The sequence below is a fragment of the Perna viridis genome, chromosome 11 (genome assembly GCF_037379345.1).
Source record: "Perna viridis isolate PV_CMFRI_1.1 ecotype Kerala chromosome 11, ASM3737934v1, whole genome shotgun sequence".
Classification (NCBI taxonomy): domain Eukaryota; kingdom Metazoa; phylum Mollusca; class Bivalvia; order Mytilida; family Mytilidae; genus Perna; species Perna viridis.
Genome location: NC_142455.1, coordinates 2816365 through 2832266, shown reverse-complemented (window position 1 = coordinate 2832266; position 15902 = coordinate 2816365). Strand labels below are relative to the sequence as shown.

The following is a 15902-nucleotide window of genomic DNA, read 5'->3' as shown; positions in this document are numbered from 1 at the left end:
ACAAATACATGAGAGGGAAAAGTTGATTATATTCTTTATATTAACAATTGTCAGCTACTTCACAAAAATAAAACATGACATGCGATACGGATTCCTTATCATTATTTATCAATTTAAATACCCCTCACAGATTTCTGATGATCTGACCCCGTTTAGGTTTCTGTAAATATTTGCTACCAGCTGTTTCAATGTGTTCTATTTGATCATTTGATACTTTTAATAATTTGTATACTTGACAGATAGCTGAGTCAGCTATCTTATTCAGCTCTTACTTGGATGTTAGCTTTGTTATATCCAGGTAACGTACCCCCTGCTTCACTGATTGACGTATGCCATCCAAATTAATTACTTTTATGTACCTTCTCTAGTTCAACAAAGTCATGCCATATTTGCCTATGCTAGGCAAATTTTCGAAAAAAAAAATGCTTCAGGAGAGATTGATTCAATCTGGGTTTTCTTTTAACTGACGAAGAAAAAACTACTGTATTTACCTCTTACGTTAATATTTTGAGGGTTGCACAATTTATTTAGATTGCTTAAACAGTACAATTTAATAAAGGTGTTTTATGGATATTTGTTAAAAACTGTCTTATTTGTTTACCTCCGCTTAATGGATTGAATGTAATACTATTTTACGTGTGTCCGTCCATGTATGTCCGTCACATTTATTCCTCAGTGGTATTCTCTGCACCTTCTTGCTAGAGCCATTTAACACTTGTAGGTATGCCATTCGTTAGTTTTGTTTGTGGTAATTTGAAGATTTTGTTTATATCTAAGAGTAATCAAGGGGACCAATGTTATAGGGGTAATCAAAGAGTAATCAAATCAACCAAGGTTATAGCGGTAATCAAAGAGTAATCAAGGGAATTAAGGTTATAGCGGTAATCTAAGAATAATCAAGGGAACCAAGGTTATAGCGGTAATCAAAGAGTAATCAAGACAACCAAGGTTATAGCGGTAATCAAAGAGTAATCAAGGCAACCAAGGTTATAGCGGTAATCAATGATTAGTCAAGGCAACCAAGGTTATAGCGGTAATCAAAGAGTAATCAAGGAAACCAAGGTTATAGGGGTAATCAAAAGAATGTAATTCAGGGACAAAGACCAGACATAAAGAACAGACACACACAACAAAGAACACAAAGCAACTAAAATCGCACATACAAAGCAACAAAAGCAAATGAGCAACTCTAACTCCACTAAAAACTGGGAGCATGGACCAAGTGTACCGGTTGGGTAAGCATCCTCTGCTTTACTAGAAACACCCGCCAAGTTGCTCATAAAAAGTCAAGTCCGGGGTAGACAAACGAGGAAAGGAAAACTGTGACCCGTTGAATAAATCAGTTTTAATGGTGCAGATGGATACACCAAAACGATCCACGAGCTCATGATGACGACCATAAAACTTCTGTATTGATGACTTCAATCTTGTAGCAACATAACCCTGTTCCAGAAGCCTATTTGTTCTAAAAGTTAGACGAGAAGATATCATTAAAGGGCATTCGCTCACAAATCTTTCTTTTAAGTTATCTTTTATACATAAAGTACAATTGAATACTCTATTGCAAATAATGTATTTTTATAGGAAACATAAAGCGTTTTATAACATTTTGATTACATCGTTTTGTTTTCAAAAACAACAGTCTGTTGTAAATTATACTTGCATCTAATACACTCTGAAAAATTAGGACGTTAAAAAATTCTCTATTTCAGTTTTTTTTAATAATATATTACTGTTATATTAATTGATAAACCTACTAGTTGTTGAAAAAAAAAACTTTGTTACCTAGATATCTCATCTAGATCATCGTATTAACTCATATGTAAGATAAATCGCTGCAGGCACATTGTATCAATGTAACATGTGAAAATGTTTATTTGTACTTGTCAAAGTTGTAATTTACATATCTATAAACAATGTGTAATATTGAACACCCCTTTTGAAGTACAAACACTGTTTTGTTTATTGTTCATATATTCTTTTGATGTAATAAGTGTACATTTCACTGATATTGATCAGTAGGCCTTGATGTACAGTTTAGGTTATCAAAAATGCCATGTTTGTTTATACAGATATAATTAATCAGCTTGATATATATTGCCTGTTTTGTTTCATTCACTGTTCGTTTATGATTTGGAACTATTAAATAAATATGCTTTTGTTTCAAGCGCTGGTTAATCTTTGTACTTGAAAATACTGAAAGAATTATTTCAATTCTGAATAAAATATTTGAAGGAATAATAATTGAAATAAAAACAGGATTTTAAGATAGGAATGAAACATATTGTATTTTCCGCATATTCTTTGTTGTTTCATTATCACTAATGTTCAACGTAGAAATCCTATTTTTATATTTTACCCTTGTATAACAGTCTAAGTGATTGTCCATGTAGAAACGTAGAAATCCTGTATATTGTTTCAATACTTTACCCTTGTATAAGGGTTTAAGTGACTGTACATGTAGCAACGTAGAAATCCTCTATATTGTTCCAATATTTTACCCTTGTATAAGGTTTTAAGTGTCTGTCCATGTAGAAACGAGGTAATCGTATGAATAGAGCGTCACAGTTTTATTCCACTGTTTTGTTGCTGATGTAATATCAAAATTGAATGAAACGGGTTTTTGTCCAAAAAGTACACTTCTAAATTCCCTGAAAAGTCAACGTCAATTTAATCAGGAAAAGATCAAAAAAATTGTTTATTTTTTTAAATTTCTATTATGATTTATATCTGTTTGTTTTTAAGATATCAACCAACTTTTGGTTTTTTCAATGTGAGTTTATATATTAAAAGACATATAGAAATACTTTAGCTTGTGCCAACCTTTGCCAGAGATTTTCATGGTCACAACATCAACTTATTTGTAACAGTTATCATGTGTACGATTTGACTGCCTATCAAATATGTTTAGTATTTAAAGAGCTACTATAATAATCACGGTTGTATTGTAATTGTAGTTGTATACATTCTGTTGTATGGTATGTATTTTAGTGACAAATGCAGTATTGTATTCCTGGTGTCATATCATTATACTACATCAGTATAAGATACTTTTTTGTTCAAGTACCAGGTCCAGAAATTCTTAAATGGATATGGATCTATGAAAAGGAGGTACTCAAATTGACGGTGACAAATAAAAAGGGTAGAGTGAAGGAGTACCAATGCCCCTCTGGATTACCTGTGTTTCTCTAATTAAGCATAATTAATGGCTCGTATCGAATTAAACAAATCATGTTCAGACAAATAGATTTATTAGTTTATCACAGATTCAGATTGGTGTTGTAATAAATTGAAGCAATAGTTCAAAATAAAAATATAACATCTCAGGATATAATATTAAAATAAAATGTATAACAATGCTACAATACAGATTGTTTTTATCCACATATCATTACTAAAAAGAAGCCAAATGATTCATTTTTGAAGAAATTACGCTTAAAAGAGATCAAGACCTACAATCTTACCAAAATGCCACGAAGAAAACAAATTAAAAAATAAAATAAACACAATCGATAAATTTACGTTTTCAAATGTTTAAAACTGTTTTGAAAGACTTAATTACTAATTGATTATCTTAATTTCATACTCGTGTCAGTTCTTACACATGGAATGCAAGGAATATTTCACGTACATTCATCTTCACATTTATAAAAGGCCGAACTACCTAAGTTTTTTAAAAGGAGAATTAAAATGTTGATTATTTCTTTTTATAAAACACATTTTTTCAGCACTGGTAAGAAATGACAATGACCAATATAAATGTATTTTAGACAACTTAAGTGTTTATAAGGAATTAAGTAGCAGTGTGTTAAAAACCAGTTTATTACATCTCAAGACAATCGATTGAAATTTTCCAGTGCTTTTCTGTAGTAGAATGCAACCAAATCCAAATTTTAAGTGTTAATATCTCAGTGAACAACTTCTTTTTGCAATATTATTGTCAATTAATGTTTCTATGATGCCTACTAAAAGATTTCCAATCAACACAATTTTTGGATTAAACAATGCATGAATCACATATCAAAAACTTCTGCCTGGTTTTAAGACAGAAATGTACTGAAGAATAAAACAAATCCGACTTGATTTAAATAAGTTAAAAGTCATTATACATTAAATCAACAAAACGAGAATTCTCATATCTCTTGACTGTTATAATACTCATATCACACCTAAACAGTTTAGTGCCCTATATTGTCTATGGTGCAACTTTGTTGCATGATAGTGTTCTCCTCCGTCAATCTATTGAAACCTACATCTTCATTTTCTTCCATTACATTGTCGGTCGTTCTTAGATCTATTACTATCAATTTGTGATTGCGTTAGAGACTTACATGAATACATTTCGGATTCGTTCGATTTAATCGATAAATCGTCCTCTTCATCGTTTGATCGATATATATATATATATCCATTTATTTATTTATTTCTGTTTGCGACTTTGAAGATCTGTCTGTAATGTTTTTTAACCACAAACAAATATTGTCTCTGTTATGAAAAGATAAAAAATAGGGGTTACATATGTTAAAATTAAGTACGATTAAAATTATCGGTTTTTGAGGTACTTTAAGTTATTGTTACGTTGACATTTTTAAATGTTCAAATTTGATCATGATTTTAATAATACGTTTTTAGTTTAAATATGACCTGTCACAGAACCCCCTAGAGTGGTACTCATAATCGTTTGAATAAGGAATTACTTACAAGAAAAGAACCTTAAATAAGGAACACTTTCGCAATGCTTTTATTTACAACATTTGAAATTTACTCTCGGTTTGTAATATTTCATAACAAAAGGAAAACATATACTCAATAATTGCATTTAACGCTTTTTAAGCCTATATAAATCTATAGAATATTTATTTTACCGCTTTAGCGGTCGTCGGGTCATTTTAAAGCACCATACTGCCAATATACAACATTGAACACTCAATGAACAACAAAAATACTTATATACGAGATACAGTCGAAAGGTTAAGAATAAGGAGTGTTTGAATACTCTCGTTGAACAAAGGTACGACTCTGAGATATAAATTAAATTTGCATGATAAAAACTTTCATTGGTTCATACGTTTTTTATAAGGGGACAAATACATTTCTTTTCTCATTTAGCATAATGTGTTTTGTTCTTATATCTATCCTATATATCTGTCTTTTCTTTCATAAATTAAGTTTTTTTTTCATCTATAGTTATTTCATGAAAAAGTATACAATTAAACTTCGTAATATGTACCTATGACACACTGTTATGCAGTCAAAAGTAGGTCTAATCAACCATGGATAGTGCTAGAAGCAGTCAAATTAGGCCTTGTCAATCATGGACAGCGCTAGAAGGCTCGAAAGCTTTACACATAAATATGCAAAGTATCATTATATATATGATCAAGTACCTATAAAAGTATTTGAAAAAAGACCAGAGAAAAAAAACCCTGATAAAAGACGTGGACCAATCGACTGTACCTCTCTTTTGCGAGATCAATGGGAGGATTTCATCGAGACTTTACTCATACTCAACACAAACACACACAATCAGCCTTTCAGTCACACAATTACACCATTAAAACAATGGTACCCAACATGAAAGACATCTCTTCTTATTTTTGTATTGAGACTAAGCACATCCACACCTCTCCACTTTCATCCTCGGCAAGGTTGTGAATTGAATTTGCATCGAATGATCAAAGTAAAGCATAGACAAATGGCCCATTCGTGTAGGACTGCAGCAAGGCCCGTGCTCTGTAGGTACATTTCCTACTTGTTGTTGTAAATAGCTGTGAGCTCCGCTGTCCATGTGTTGATTGCGACATTCTCCGGCACAGTAATATGCAGAGTATGTTAGTGGAGCAATAATAAAGTCCCAACCGAATTCTACGAAGTCAACAGTTAGTGGGTATCGACAACACGCTTCTGTGGCTCTTTGTTCACTACAATCCAGATAAATTGAGCGTTTATTTCTGCTGTGTTGATGGTGAGGAGACGTTCGTGTTTCTAATACTGGTTGCTGTAATAACAAAAAGAAGTTATCAATTACACAAATAAAAAGAACGTGTTTTTTCTTCAAAGATATAAAAAGTAATAAGAATGCTTGTACCTCAAATAAAAGATCACTAATATGTATTGAGTAAAGCTGTTCATATTTACTTAGCTGTAGGAAATTTTCATCTTCCTGTCAAATAAAAAACCAAAGCTGATGTCAATTTAATATGACGTGAATTCAACTTTTAAATGTAAAATCAAATTTCTTAACGACTGTTTTGACAGTTATAAATGTGTTATAGTATGGGATAATCGACTTCGCATATGTTATACCTTTGAATAATACATATCATACGATGTAGAGATCAATCGAACGCTGTATTCATGTTTTGTATTTCAACTGATCTTCAGATTTCCGTATCTTTTATATTGTTCTACCGTTTTGACACATTCCTAGAGTTTAGGTTTTATATATCCATGTCAAAACCATATCTAGAAAAGGATTGACTATGTGTAGGTTGATGTATGGAACGCAAGACGCATTTAAATGCGATTATGCCCTATACTATTATGTGTAAAATATTTTAATGCACCCTTTTCTGTGTCAAAGAAATGTTTGATACCTGGTATTTATACCAAATGCATCATTTGACATTTTTGTATTAAATATCTTCAACAAAATAAGTAATACTTCTGTCATTTACTATCATATGAAGATGCATTTGTACTTATATTTGATAGTTGGGACACTTTTTTTCTAAAAAGCACTCTGATAACTACAATTTCAATTTCAGTAGCCAATTGCAATGCAATTAATATAATTTAATATAATAATATAAATGCTAGAAAAGCAGAGGAAGCGTACCCTACCGGTGTACCAGGTCCATGCTCCCAGTTCCGATTTGCTCATTTGCTTTTGTTACTTTGTATGAATGATTTTAGTTACTTTATTTTCTTTGTTGTGTATGTCTGTTCTCCATGCCTGGTCTTTGTCCCTGGATTACATTCTATTGATTACTCTATAACCTTGGTTCCCTTGATTACTCTTTTAAAATCTATATTGGCATTTAGCTGTACAGTGTACTGTCCAAACCCAGAATAAATCCAACACCAGTATAGCAAGACAATTTCTGTAGTCACTTTCTGTCATTGATTATGTAGTTTGAACCGCTGTAAACCAAACACGTGTCTTTACCGGACAAATTGCCCCGTGCAGGTCCGGGTGTCAAAAGAATAGGCCTGCAGCAGCGCTAAGCTTGTCGTAAAAGGCGACTAAATAGTGCTCAGAAACCTATCCGGGGGCTAGGCGCTCTGCCCACAGAGCAACTGGGATGTGTGCCCCAGGTGGTGGAATGGGGTACCCCTGGCATGTTACATGCTGGGGTTGTCAGGCTATAATACGGAAAACCTGACCGCAAACCATAGTGGTGCACCGTGTTGGGAAAGATAAATTACATAATTCAACAATTATTTCACCGTGATTAGACTCCTTAGACACGTGATTAGACACGTGTAAAGCATATATACATTTGCAATATGTACTGATATATATAATTGTATGCGACATTCTTCCGAATGTGCGACCTGATATTAAAATTTAAACTTTTATCCGTAATACCGTAGTAAAGTACACGTTTTATTCTCACATGTATATCATTATTATAATCATTATTAATTTTATTATTATTATTATTATTATTATTATTATTATTATTATTATTATTATTATTATTATTAATGCTTCCACTTTTTGCTTACCAAAAAATAATATTTCCTCTGTATGTGATTTATATCATGCAATTAAGAATTTTAAAAGGTAATATTATTCACGTGAAAACCAGTACCAGGTTTATGCAAACAGAACATGTAGTTCTACTTTCAGTCTTTTATAAATTGTTGTACAATATATCACTTTGAATGCACATATTTTGTATTAAGAAAAGTAACATTCGAATAAAAGATTGTTGATTTAACCGTATGATATAAATTTTATACTTTTGACCTGCAGGTGCAAAATTAGTAAATTTGTACATGTTCCAAAGTATCAGTTTATTTATATGCCATGCTGGTAATAATGTTCATTTGTTGTATTTAGATACAAACGTTTATTTTTTTGTCCCATTTTTGAATTTCACTTTTAAGTTTACATATACACCACTAAAAAAACCCATGGTTAAGCCAATATCCATTCATCAACATTAGAAGAAAGATTGGATATGGTAAAACGTAACAAATGCACCATCGTGTAACATTAATAGCAAATAGTACTTTCAAATATCATTAAAGGTCTTCAACAAGTGTAAACAGACCTTTATATAGCCAATACCCCGGCAACTAAAGTAATAAAATCAACGGTAACAGGACGATTACAATTTTTCAAAATCAAACTGAAAAGGCACATTAATGACCAACAGTTCTGAATGGGGACAGATGCATGAATTCTGCAGTGAATCATGATAAAAAAAATAGGAATTTCTGATTTGTTATTTATAGTCAAAGAGTAACCAAGGGAACCAAGGTTATAGCGGTAATCAAAATAATGTAAAAAGAGTATTCCAGTGACAAAGACCAGACATGGAAAACAGACATACACAACAAAGAACATGCAGTAACTAAAATCATATTTACAAAGTAACACAAGCAAATGAGCAACTCGGATTCCACTAAAAACTGGGAGCATGGACCAGGTGCACCGATAGGGTAAGCGTCCTCTGTTTTTCTAAAAACACCCACCCAGTTGCTCATAAAAAGTCAAGTCCGGGGTAGACAAACGAGGAAAGGAAAACAATGACCCGTTGAATAAATCAGTTTTCATGGTGCAGATGGATACACCATAACGATCCACGAGTTCATGATGACGACCATAAAACTTCTGTAGTGATGACTTTAATCTTGTAGCAACATAACCCTGTTCCAGAAGCCTATTTGTTAGAGTTCTAGCGCGATATAAAAAGTCGGCGTAGTTTCAGCAAGCTCTGACATAACGTATGAGTTGTGATATGAACACTCCATACGCAGGTGCTGAAGGGATGTTGCCACAGATGAAAGGAAACATACAACATTTTGCGAGTTTAAAATGTTCTTACTTTTTGTCATTTGCTTTTCTGATTATACTAAAACCATTATATAATTTGGTTGTCTTTTGCTATTTGCTGTACCTTATTTGTTGGTATGTTTAAAGACCAAGTTGCTGACCTCACCGATCTTACGAAAGTAATATCTGATGTGAATTTTATGAGGTCAAAAAGTAATCAATCTTTGTTGGACCAATTCAATGCAATTGCTTGTGGTTTGTATAATGCTCAATGTTCAGAGTGTGATACTACTTTCATCATGACCCTGTTTAATGTGACATTGTAATTTACATTTCCTGTTTAACATTTAATTTAAAACTTACATATCCATTGTCATCCGACGACGGCATAACCACCACATTCCTCCCTTGCTCATCTACAGCCTCTACAACCAATCCTCTGTTGTATGATGGATCCTCGGTCCATTTCTCAACCTCATTCAGTAGGTTAAATTGTTGCCAACCGCGGCTTGTCCTCTTTTTGCGGTAAAGAAACTGTTTTATTATAGTGTCGCTAGATTTTGATCGTTTTACAAGCGTGTAAAGGTATATTTCTGTGACATGCTGCTGATCGGAAGGTGTAACATAAACCCATAAAGTAGCTTTTTGTAGAGATCTGTCGGTTTGATCTGGCATATCGAAGTATATTGCGTTAGGCTGTTGTATTCCGAGTTCCTCCGGTGCTGTAAATATATATTGTACGAATAAGTTGGTATCACCAATGATAACAGTAGCGACAAAGAAAATTGAAAATTGCATACAGTCCTTGAATGGTATAAACTTCCCATTCGTACTATACACCAGCCATCCCTCCCCCATTGTCCTTATCCCCACACCCGTCACTATAGAATCCATTTTCTTAAAACGTCAAATATTTCAATGATCAAATATTTTTACCGTCGTAAAAATTTGAACTATCCCATTCCTCAATAACTATCATCATTCCCCATATGCACTTCAATATACAATATATAAATATATATAGTTTACCCGATACAAATGCTGTATTACTACATATACTCGGCGAAAGTTTGCTTTTTTATAAATCATTTCGACCTAATATGCGTCTTTTATTAACATATGTTACAAATGCATTATTGATATCAGTAATTGTAGTACATGCATGAATTGTAATACCTATATGCCATTATAGGGTATGCTACAAAAAATATTTTATTTTATTTTATGCAAGTAATTATTAACATGTATTTCTAACATGTTGACAGCTCTGCTTCACATCACATGTATGGCGAATATATTGGACAGAACAACAGACGTTTTAACGTAGTGGTATATTTAGACCGGTTTACTAATTCATTGTTAATTTTGATGTTCGAATCACGAAACCAAATAATTACAGCTGAACTTTTTACGGATTTTACTGTATGTCTTTTACCGGGGGTAATTTAGTTAATTAATATACCTTTAATTTAGACATTATCATAACTGTCTTAGATGTATTGCTTTAGAGATGACAAAGTTTGAAATGTTTAAAGTGAATCACATATTTTATTGAATTTAATTGCGACAAGAATATGGGAGTTAACTTGCTATCAACAAGATTCGTGTCCCTAATTTGACGGGTGTGAGGCTATATTCTAATGATCGTGTCCTTGTCAGGTTAACACATGTTGTTTCATGTCACGGCCTGCTTTCTTGTTAGAAATGATCAAAATTACTGTCAATTATTGTAAACCCAGTAAAAGAAGAGAAAATAATGGCTGTTTAAATAGTGAACAAAATTCATTAGTAAAATCTTTTTGGTATATTTATATATTTTGGTGTATTATAATTAATGTTTCAATTTCGGCTTAATTCATTTAAAAAAAATTATTATGATTCTTTACTTTAGATAAATAAAATTTCCAAACACGGAATCAATCTTTCTAACCGCTGAGCAGTTGCTTTATCTATTACTTTTTATCTACAAATATACTTCAAATATTATTTTTCGGATATCTTCACATGCATGAAAAATCAATAACTCCGATTTCGACGTCCAAGTCACTATCGTAACGAAATATTTACATTTTTATTTTTAAAAAAGACACATTGACACTTTTCTGACTGTTGTATTTTCCGGTGATGATGTTAAGGATTTTCCAACCAACGTCAAGCATTAACAGCGATAATGACGTTATAATAACACTACAATCCCAGTTGTATAATGCTACATGACAACTGATAATATTATCTTCTTTGATTAGGTGATATCATTAATTTTTACAATAGTATAGCTGTTGCCTAAGCGTCATATCTCTGCCGGAGGGTAGTGTAACGCTAATTCACGTTTGTTATGATAATTGTTGTTTATAATAACGAAATCATCTTGCTTCTTAAACGATTAAATGAATACGTACTTTGTTTAAGAGTTTGAAGTGCAATTGTAGTTCATGTATAGGTTATGACATGGTTTGGTATGGTTTTGAATAAAAAGTTCCTCGAGAAAAACAAGAAAAAGCCGATTGCTTAAATTGACTTTTTTTTAAATTAAGTCAGATAATGGAGTGAAATTTCTATTCCACATACTATGAAAATATATATTGTACAATTTTATAATTTAATTTTACATACTGTTGTAATTTGGTTATGTAGGACGTGGTATAGAATTGAGAAAAAATTGTTTTGAAAACTAATCTACCAGGCAAACCAAAACGTTACGAATTTATTTTTTACAATACCAAAGGTAACTAGCTTAGGCAATATTTAAGGTGTTTAATATGACACACCTGCCAAAAGATATGCCGACATTATCAATTATTACTTTAATTTGTTTGTACTGATACATGTGTAATCTGTGCAAGGACATACATGGCATACATGCGTATATGTACCAACTGATGAATACCATAACAAGGCCTTGTTTTTAACTTTCATTTGGTGAACAATTACTCTGCACTCTAGAGGCTTTTGTGATGTAATTATGTTGTTGATAAAGCCACAGAACTCTTAATTAGAACACAATTTTAACAAGTAATACAAGAATTTTGACATTTTGCAGATATCATCTTGTCCAAAATTATTATGTACGGAAACAGATGTTTCCCTTAAAGCAGTAATTCAATTTAATTTAGATTTTTTGCAGATAAAGTACGTTCTTAAGTTCAACGTTCGTTCATATGCCTATTATTAGTTTTATAATTTGAATATTTTTGTGTTGTTAATCCACGTCAATTTTGTATAGGTACAAGAGAAACTTCTGTGACATATTTGATGGGTTATAACCATGACAATCGAGGAGAACTGTCGGCTACTATGAAGCAAACAAAAAAGAAATAACCGAATTTAAGACTAATACAAGTCTCAAACATATAAGTATGTCCAAGGTTAAGCTACGGTCTTTTTTTCGGTGTAAATCGATAACTAAGGCCTAGAGTCCACACAGTTGTTTTTTTTTCTAATATAAATAGGTTCATTATTGCAAAATGTTAGATGTGATTGTATAAATGAACTCCAATTTCTGTTACGATTAAAAAAAAACACAATAAATAATATCATATATGTTGAGGATTGTGATTTCCTTAGCAAAGTTTTCTTTTAGTGTAATTTAATATAAACGTGCATGTGGACAGGCAATTCAAATATAAAGTTTCCAGTTATGGAAACGATATTAGATATGACATTGAGCGGTTCAACGGGGAAAAAAAACAACATTTATATATGACGAAGAATCAAGAAAATAATCAAATGCCTTGAGTTTTTCAGTCCTTCACCAAATGATTTAAGTACATTGTAGTATGTGACTGTAAATGAAACTGATTTTAGTTTTAAATATCAATTTTACATTTTTTTCTATAAGGGGCTGGCAATCAAGTTTCTCCTCTTGAATCCACTTGTGTATATACAGTTGTGTAGAAAATCGGGTTTCCCCAAAAGGATATTATTGCTTGAACAGTAACATAATGTTAATTGGTTTAATTATAGACTTTTCTAATCAAGTTCTTGTAACTAGATAAAATAGAACGTTCAAGAGTAGGAAGGATGTTGTTTCATTTGTTTTTGCTTGTTGTGTTTTAATATTTTCCTTTGACACTCTGTGGTTTTTGTATCTATTGTTTAACATCATGTTCCGTCACTGTGGTGCAGTATTTTACTAATTAAAAAAAATTAACTAACACTGAGACTTAATTTCTTGTAAAGCACATGTTAGAAACGGTGGTGGATTTGGCTTCCTATTTCGATAGTTTTGATCTTGAACACCACTTGTATACAACTATTTTTTGGATTTAGATCTTCTATATGTATAAATACGATGCTACTGATGTGACTCCTTGATACACGTATACATCGAATCGAGATTTGCAAAAGATATTCGTATCATGTAAAGCTAAGTTTCATTTCGAGAAAACCCGATTGTTTTTTTTCAAAAGATCCGAATATGCAGAAGTGGATTCAGGGGGAATAACTTGATAACTGAGTCACATTATGGAATTTACGATTTTTAAAGTTCTTATATTTTTTGAATAATGAACATAAAAGAAATGCTTTTAACTTATTATTGTACATTACGGGAAAAAAAACAGATCTAGGTAAAAACATTTTTTCGTGTAGAAATACTACCACAGCTATTGATTGGTCTTATTATTTATTTGAATGAGATAGATTTCGGAAGGCAATATATTTTTTTTTATTACAAAACATATCAATAATCGGAAAATTGTAACAAAAAAATCACCGTTTTAAATGGTGTTAGTTTTTTTCCAAACCCGATCTTTGAAAAATGTACAGATTTTTAACTGTACTTAACACCACTAACATTTAAAACTTTGTTTCAAATAACATCACTGAATACAGCGTTGACTATTTAACAAAATTTCTGATTATTAAAGATTTCCATTACTTTAAGAGAAGTTTTTTAAAATGCAACTTGTAGCGAAAATTTGATATACGTAGCTTAAAAATAATGAAAAGTGGAGATAAGGGAGACAAATATATCGCACAAAAAAAAAAGCAGTAGCAACATGAAATTATGCAGTAACTGATAGGGACATCAGGTGCTCCGCCAGTAGCACTCAGTCGTATTGAAACTGAGTACAATCCTGTAATTTAAGATACATGGTACTCATCTTACGTAAAGTGAAAACATTGTACTTACGATTTTGCGCAAATGTAAAAGTCCTGTGTGATTGCCCAAACTCATCCTCATAGTCTTCCCGTTCACCACGGTACTGGTCATTTTGCATATCAAGTGCCTCACGTATCTCGTAACGCTCCTTTAATTTTTGAAATTGTGGTATTTTAGGGAGCTTAGTATTTGTCATATTAGGTTTTCCCAAAACGTCAATACGAAGTGCATGTGAAATCCGATTTTTAATGGATTCAATTCTGTGTTTTTTCTGATCCTCTCGAATCGTGCATGAAATACATCGCGATTCGTCGTTCGTCGGGTGGTACTGTGTTTGATTGTATAATTTTTCTAATAAATTATCGTCATCTGTTGTAATGTCTTGGTTCTCGTTTTGATGCACAACTCGCCTCAGCTGCTCGCTAGATATATGACTTAAATCATGGTCTCTCAAATCCACTCGAGCAGGATTGCAAAAATATAATTTAAACAGAACGGATAAAGTTAAACATCTAAAACAAAAGAAAGAAATCTGTTCCATGTTTCCCTTCTGTGGTTAAACAGCTGATCGCTGTAAGTTCCCGTTCCGGACCAGTGACGATCGAGGAATGCCCAAGGCTTTTATACTGACAGAATTGTCTAAGATATACATAGGAAAAAGATATCAATTATAACATTAAAATGAGATTGACAGTAATTCACTAACATAGATAAAGAAGTTGTCAAATCTCCTATTATAATGTTGTTAGCCCATCGAATCACTTGTCGGCTGAAGTAGCTTTATATATATACCTCCTTCTGTTGGTGTATAATATATCATATAACCTCTAATCTCATTTCAAATCCTCGTATATTATTTTATTCTGTTAACAGAATACTGACAAATACTTAATGTCAGTTCTAATTTCTTTCCTTCACTCTATGGGCTTATGAACAGCCAAGATTGTTGAGTGATTGTGTATCTCTTTCAAGTTAAACGTTTTTTAATGAGCACATTATGTGTCAAGTTTATGGAAAGGTAATATAATTTATCTCGCACTTTATTATGGGCATCTGCTTTCAGTTAGAATAATTAGAATAATGTTCCATTTGATGCACAAATAACTTTACTTCGTATCAAAACGTTAAGGCATAAACTACTTGTATAAGAGCGAGCCAGCTGGAAGCTAAAATTTTAAACACCTGACCTTTTTATTATAGTATCTGTTCACTTATATTAAGACACATTGTGATTTTATCCCTCTGAAAATATTTTTATAACATCCAATTCAGATATCATTTGAATATCATTTGAATACTTTCGTGAGCTCACGTCATATAAACCAAAATATGTAATATGAAGATGATATCCGTACTACTTTTAGTAATCAGGTTTCCCCTGGAGCGTGATGTGCTCTCCTTATAGGACAGTTTAAAACATTAATACTTAAAAATTATATTAACATTTACGGATATTCAATAAATCTCTAGTTAAAGGCATGATAATGGACATTATAAACTTGAGTTATTTAGCGTGATATTGATCCTTTTTAATATCAGGTTGGTATGCGCTCACTGACAGTATATATATTTTGTTTTCTGTTTATGCTATCAAATTACAAATATAAATGTAACCATCAAACATTTTTTGTAAACATTTATACAAACGTATTTAACTATCGATTATTATTTCACTATCGAACCTCAACACACATACAACAAATTCATGGGACAAAGTTAAAAATTAATTTTGTACCTTGTAGCAAGCCGTGTGTATTAGACTGACAAAATATACTTGTCTTTTCGAATTTA

At 31.9% G+C, this 15902-nt stretch overlaps 1 protein-coding gene across 1 annotated transcript; it reads right to left on the bottom strand.

Moving 5' to 3' along the window:
- Nucleotides 1-3234: 3234 nt before the first annotated feature.
- Nucleotides 3235-14871, bottom strand: LOC148602323 (growth/differentiation factor 8-like). Its single transcript, XM_088552754.1, has 3 exons — nt 14142-14871; nt 9371-9729; nt 3235-5998 (listed from the first exon to the last, which is right to left on the bottom strand). Exons 1-3 carry the CDS (start codon nt 14650-14652, stop codon nt 5609-5611), a joined length of 1260 nt encoding a protein of 419 aa, XP_088408880.1. The 5' UTR covers nt 14653-14871; the 3' UTR covers nt 3235-5608.
- Nucleotides 14872-15902: the final 1031 nt, after the last annotated feature.